At 38.0% G+C, this 6,961-nt stretch overlaps 1 protein-coding gene across 1 annotated transcript; it reads left to right on the top strand.

Moving 5' to 3' along the window:
• The first annotated feature begins 391 nt into the window (after window positions 1-391).
• LOC142098467 (olfactory receptor 2D2-like) lies at window positions 392-1,321 on the top strand. Its single transcript, XM_075181313.1, has one exon. It carries the CDS (start codon window positions 392-394, stop codon window positions 1,319-1,321), a length of 930 nt encoding a protein of 309 aa, XP_075037414.1.
• Window positions 1,322-6,961: the final 5,640 nt, after the last annotated feature.

Genomic DNA, 6,961 nt, shown 5'->3' with positions numbered 1-6,961 from the left:
CCTCATATCTCCATACCGGTTCTTCTGCTCTGTCTTTACTCCATATGTCTTCCTGGAGTTCCTGAAGCATTGGAACTTTGTGTTTATTGTTCTGTACTTTGTCACCCTGTTTTGTACTACTGTTTGTACTGTGTACGGCGCTGTGGAAACCTTGTGGCGCCCAACAAATAAAGGATAATAATAATAATAATAATTCAGAGATGGTAAATACTTGTTTTATTTGTTGCAGTTGAATCGGCTCTATAAAAGAATCAGGATTCTAGGGCATTAACCCACATTAATATGAAGCCTATTGTGAGATTGATTATGCAGAACTTGGAAATATATGTGATTGCACTAAGAATGTTCCTACATCCCTAGATCCATGCAAAGTAATACAATTTGTATTTTCATGGAGAACCAGACTTACAATAAAGAATTCCACTTGTTACCATTTTATGCAAAATCTGATTATGCAATGTTAAATATCATTGTGTTTTTCTTCCTGTATATATTTGGAGTGCTGATCAATTGTATAATAATTACAGTGATATATATTGATGATCAGTTACACACCCCCATGTATCTATTTCTCTGTAACCTGGCCTTAGTAGATATCTGTTATACAACCACTACTGTCCCTAAACTGCTGTACATGTTATTATCTGGAAATAATACAGTATCCTTCATACAATGCTTCACCCAGATGTACTTTTATGCTTTAGTTGGGCTGACAGAAGATATTCTAATATTCATTATGGCATATGACCGATATGTTGCTATATGTGATCCTTTACACTATCACTATATCTTAAATAGGAAAACCTGTCTCTTATTTGCATCTGGTACTTGGATATCAGGATGCTTGAATTCATTTGTGTTTACAATCCCAGTGTCACACATGTCCTTCTGTCACTCAAATACCATACACCAGTTTTTCTGTGATCCTAAAGCTCTGATTAACATCTCCTGTGCTGGCAGTGAAGAGTTCTATATGGTCAACTATCTGGAACTATTGATATTTGGATTTTTCCCAGTCATATTTAGTTTGACATCTTATATAAAAATTATCAGGGTCATCTTGCAGATAAAATCTAAGAATGGAAGAAAAAAAGCCTTCTCCACCTGCTCATCCCACCTCACCATTGTGATTATTTATTATATGACAGGAATGTCTGTGTACATGATACCGCCATCAGAAAACTTCATGGTTCTGGAACAGGTCTTTACTGTACTGTACGCAGTTGTCACACCCATGATAAACCCTCTAATCTATAGTCTACGGAATAAAGATGTGAAAAGGGCTCTGCTGAGAATACTAGGGTTAAAACACAGTATTTAATAATAATAAGGGGAATTAGTAAAATGGTTAAATAACACAATGTGAATGATAATTAAATGTGGTAACTTGTTGATGTAAATAAACTAAATGTCTGTAATCTTTGAATCTGTTCTTATTGATCTTTATATTACTGAAGCCTGTGTCATTAATTTTTTGTTTCAGTCTCACAAGTACCATTTTTTTTTAGGTATTGTTAGTTTGTGCCAAGTGAGAGAAATTGTTCTGTTCCCAATATGTATTTGATCACAGAGGGGCTCATTTAGCTTTGGATGCATTTGAGCTCTGAACTTATGCAGCAAAATTACATATGCAGGAAAACTTTTTCCATAGATTTTAGACGTATGGCAAGGTGCATCCAACTCAACAATAGTGGAATATGCACCAGGCATACAAGTTTGTATACTTATGCCTAAGCATAGCCAGACTTAAGTCAATTATATGCAAACATCTACGTACGAACATATGCAATTTTGGTGTGCATGAAAAGTACAGTAATGCGTATATAATGTACTTCATAAAGAGTGACATGTCCTATTGCCAATGTCAGTCCTCTGAATAATTAAATTGTAATGACTTGAAATTTCAATGTGACTAGTCTGGTGGTTGTCAACGATTACCAAAACGCCGACAACACTTACATGTTGATGAAAACTGCTGCTGTTAAGGGGGTAACGCAAGGAGGCTCCGGCTGCACAATGTTTTTTACGAAGGCTTCTACAACGTACAGCCGGTGCCTCCTTGTATTACCCCCTTAACAGGATTAATAATAGTGTCATCCTTGAAAGTGACGTCATTTTTGTGGTGCCAGGATGTTGATTAGTCTGAATTGTTGGACGTCATGTTTTCATACAGTCGGGATCAGGGCCGTCTCTTCCATTGGGAACGATGGGCAGGTGCCCGGGGGCCCTGCAGTCAAGGGGGGCCCGTCCGAATCCTAAAAAAATAAATGTATTATTTATTTTTTTTACAATACTTACCTTGCGGTCACATCAGCGGTGATCCGACTCCCTCCCTTGTCCCCTCTTCCGTGCTGTGCTCGCAGTGAATGTCACGCCCAGCATTCACTGCAACCACAGCACGGAAGAGGACAGAAGAGACTCAGCGGCGCGGAAAAAAGAAGAGGATCGGACTTAAGGTAAGTTAAGGTGGCCCCTATATATATATATATATATATATATATATATATATATATATATATGTAAAAAAAAGTGATTATGTATATAATCATGTTTTTTTTTACATACATATATATTTTTTTTACACACACACACACTATTTATATATATATATATATATATATATATATATATATATATATATATTTTAATTTTTTTTAGGGGCCCGGTATACTACATTGCCCGGGGGCCCATAAAGTAGTTAAGGTGGCCCTGGTCGGGATTATAAGTCTGTCGGGAATGACAACTTTGCGCTGAACATGTTGGGGTAAGTGTTGGCGTTTTGGTAATCGCACTAAAGTACCCAACCCGACAAGGAAGAGTTTGAAACTCTTGTCTGTTTGAGTTTTGTAAACAAATTTCTAGAAAGGACAATGTATTTTTATTTTATTTTAGAGTAATGGAATGCGTATAAAACATATATTACACTCTCTAGCAAATAGTCCATCACCATTTGACTTTTCAGGATAGACTACTGATAGTGAAACATTATGTTATATATGGGTAGTAAAGCTACTGACATTAAGAACAAATCAAGAACATAAAAGCATATTGTCAAAGGGACGTTTACCATAAATTCACATAATTGATTGACATAAACATACACTGGTTGAAGCTCCTATTCTGCACTTTGGCATTGCCTCCTTACAGATGTTTTGTGGGACCATTTGTGGCAATGTGGCCAGTAAGAGGACTATTCATTCCCATATACATAAAAACATGACTTCAAATTCCTGCCTACTATTGTTTAAAAAAAAAACTTCCTACTACTCCTCATGGCAGTATCACTTGTGTTTTAAATAATTCATGATAATTATCTGACTTTTGTACAATTGCATCTATAAATTACATTGATGTATGTACAATTATAAATGTTGTTTCCTATATTAAACTGCTTGTTTAGTGCAAAGGTCTATTTTAAAGTAGGATTTATCACTACCGCTTCTTTCCACATTAGCATGGCTGGGTGGATGAGTGTTAGGGCCCTTGGCCCCACTCCCAGCTGTACCAGGAGTTTCGAACCTGGGACTTTTGCTTAGTTTAGTGGAATCCTAATTCTTTCTTTTCTTGTGTGTTCTAGCCCTCCAACACCCGGTGCCTGTGTTCTAGTCACCCACTCCTGGAACTTAGAGCTCATCCTTACTTTATCTTTGGTCCAGGCACTACATTCGTAGATATTCATTTAGACTCTGAGGCTTTTGTCTCCTCGCTTTCCTCTACCATTGGTCTGTCGTCTCTGTCTCTTTTTCCCTTGGCATAGCCTGTCTATTGTTGTTGTGCTAGCCTTTCCTCTTGTGGAAAATCTTACCCTCCCTTCCCACTTTTTCTAACACCCTACCATGGCCCGCTTTGTTCTCTCCATTAATGCCAAAGGGATGAATACACCCAAAAATGCTCATAATTATTTAAGAATGTTCATAAGCTTAACAGTGCTTTGCTTTTCTCCAGGGATCTCATTTTAGATCCCATGACCATCCCTCTCTGTCCTCATGTCAATACTTGTTGGTTTACTACTCCTCCCACCCCTCAAAAAAGAATGGGATAACTATCAATTGTAAAGCACTACGGAATCTAATGGCGCTATATAAACAAATGTTGAAGATGATGAGGATCATGATATGGATAACATCCCTTTTGTACTAGCCACATCCAACTTCGAGTCTGATGGCTGTTTGCTAAAATTGGGCATCTGGACATTACCCCGGCTAATGTATACACGTCTAACTTGCATCCCTTTTCCATGCACCCAAGTGGTTACTCCTGGTAGGTGGAGACTTAAATATGGTCATTTCAGACGATCTGGATAGATAGTCCTTCAGGACTACCACACGCCTTCCCCTCACTCTAAGGCACTACACAAATATATGCTGGAGGCTGGTCTGTTTGATGTCTGGCGATTGCTTTACCGATCTTCACGAGATTACATCTTTTACTCTATCCCTCACAACTCTTACTCACGCATCAAAAAGTTTTTGGGTTGCATTTCTTTCATTCTGCACTTGATTGGACATATACACCAATAACTCGTCTGGCAATTCTATACTTTAGGTGACTTTTGATTTTTTAAAGAATCCCCGGGGTTGCCCTAACTGGCAGCTTAATGAGTCTCTCCTTAAAACCCTACATTTCAAGGAGACTATTTCATCCTTCATTAAAGCCTAGTTTGCCCTCAATTCTGGCTGATGTACCCTCCCCATAATGTAGAAAGCCCATATGGCTGTCATTCAGAAAAACAAGAGCAAAACGACACCCTCAGTCAGCTTACTACCAAACAAATTGTTGGTACCAGGATAGACCTGGACCCTCTAACTATGTTGCTTTGTTACCCACTTAAGCAGCTCTAAACCCACTAATAAATTGGTCCTGCATATTTGTTCTTCTGCTAATTTTCAAATTACCATTGACTGGAAGCTCCCGCACTCCCCTGATCTACAGGCTGTGAAATCTAGGATCTGAAATATTGCCTTAATGGAGTACATTACCTGTTTGCTCCATGACAAGGTAGCACATTTCTGAAATGTGTGGTTCTCATATCACCTGTCCTCTATCCTTGGCACCCAGAAACTCATCCACTTGGTTCCTCTTCCATCTGCTCTTGAGACACCTTCTCCCCCTTTTTTTTTCTTCTCATTACTCATTACAGAGCAAGGCAGCAACCCTCTCTTCTCTCCCTCTCCTCACCTCACCCTCTCCCTTTTCCCCAGCCCTGCGTATTCCATTTCCTCCTCCCCTATACAATTGAAAACTTATACTCCAAGTTTCAGATGACCTAGTAGTTCATGAACTCTGTGTTATTTCTTTTCATACTATATGTTGTTACGCATCAGTAAATTCTCATTTTCAGTACCACTATTTTTGACATCTCTGTGTTCCGTCTCTTTGTTTTTTCACTCCACTGTTGTACTGTACCTGTTACTGGTGTAAATAAACAAATGAAAATAAATTACTTATTTGTATACTATAAACTCACCAAACCAATTGCCAAAATTAACATAACATGAGAGGATGGCATATTGTGACTTTACATGGCCCTCTGATAAATTAGAGGTGGGATTTAAATAGTAATGCCAAAGTTTCTGTCAGAGTGCTTGGACCAATATCACAGCATTCCCAGCATTCCAATATGAAATGATGCAGAAACCAGCAATATGAAGTATCATCATCATTTATTTAAAAACATGTCACAGGTTTTGTAGCACTGTATAGTCATCTTACAGATATGACAAACATGAGTATAATAAACCAAAAAGTAAAAGAAAGTAGTGCCACACAGTGTACAAACTTTTTCAAAATATCAATGATAATGGTGCCAAGTGAACTCGTACCAAAATGTAAAATATAATAGGCTATCTGATGTATTGATGAAATGTTGGATGAAATCTTCCTTACAATTTTCCATACCACAATGATGAATCCAGAGAAAAGCTGTAACTCATGAAAGAGCCAAATAGTGTAGTGTGCTCCTAGCTAAGGATCCATCCATCAGAGTCTGATAAATTACATTACTATTACTAGATTCAGCATAAGACATAATAAGAAGGTCATACAAGGGAGACAGACCTAAGACCTAAAGATGTGAGGACCTTGCTCATGAGAGCTTAGAGGGAGACATTAGTTATGAATGTGAAGACATGAATCTGGTGAAGGAATGAGACAGAGAAGGTGGACGGAGGGTTTAGTGAGTATGGTATCCAAGTATTAAGACGCAAGTTTTGAGGGATCATTTGAAGGTTGGGATTCAGTCTGCTAGTACTAGGCAAGGAGTTTTATAGGTGGGGAACAGCACTGGGGAAGTCTTGGAAATGGGAGTATTGGAATGTAATGATGGGAGAAGAGAGATGAACTAGGGGAAGAATGTGGCAGATGTTTAGGTGAAACTGTAGATAGGTGGATTTCATGTTTGATAATGCCAAATTTGTCTTTAAAGTACCTTGGGTGGTCAGTGGTGGAGTGGACAAATGGTGGTAGGAAAGAGAAGGGACTTGATGGTGGAAAAAAGGTGGGGGGTGATGGACAGAGTGGTAAGAATGTTGACAGGTAATGTTAGGTAATGTTATGTTTTCAACTAAACCAGACATCCTTCACCTGTTTCTCACAAATTGTGGACTATAAAACCATGTACTTATGTAGGTATTTCATCCCCCAGATTTCCCAATCATGTTTTTAGACCTTATATTTATTATGATTATATTTAGACTTGCATACATTGTATTTTAAGTTGTAGCATGGCTTTGTTAGTTTGTGCACAGTCATGGCCAAAAGTTGTTGTTTTTTTAAACTCTTTATTTAAAGAGGAAACAGGAATAATACAATCAACATATTTGACATCAAAGCATTAGTGTTCAAATTGTCTCCTCTATAATTTTAAACAATTATATTGGTGGGGAATGGGGGCTAGGGGAGGGGGAAAGAAAAAGGAGGAATGGGAGGTAGAAAGGCACAAGTACTGTTAACAACATTGCTA

The sequence above is a fragment of the Mixophyes fleayi genome, chromosome 7, assembly GCF_038048845.1.
Source record: "Mixophyes fleayi isolate aMixFle1 chromosome 7, aMixFle1.hap1, whole genome shotgun sequence".
In the NCBI taxonomy this organism is placed as follows: domain Eukaryota; kingdom Metazoa; phylum Chordata; class Amphibia; order Anura; family Limnodynastidae; genus Mixophyes; species Mixophyes fleayi.
This window is presented reverse-complemented; position numbering and strand designations above follow the sequence as displayed.

Excerpts from the sequence above, each read along its gene's own strand:
- LOC142098467 (XM_075181313.1), top strand. The coding sequence starts at position 392 with ATGGAGAACCAGACTTACAATAAAGAATTCCACTTGTTACCATTTTAT.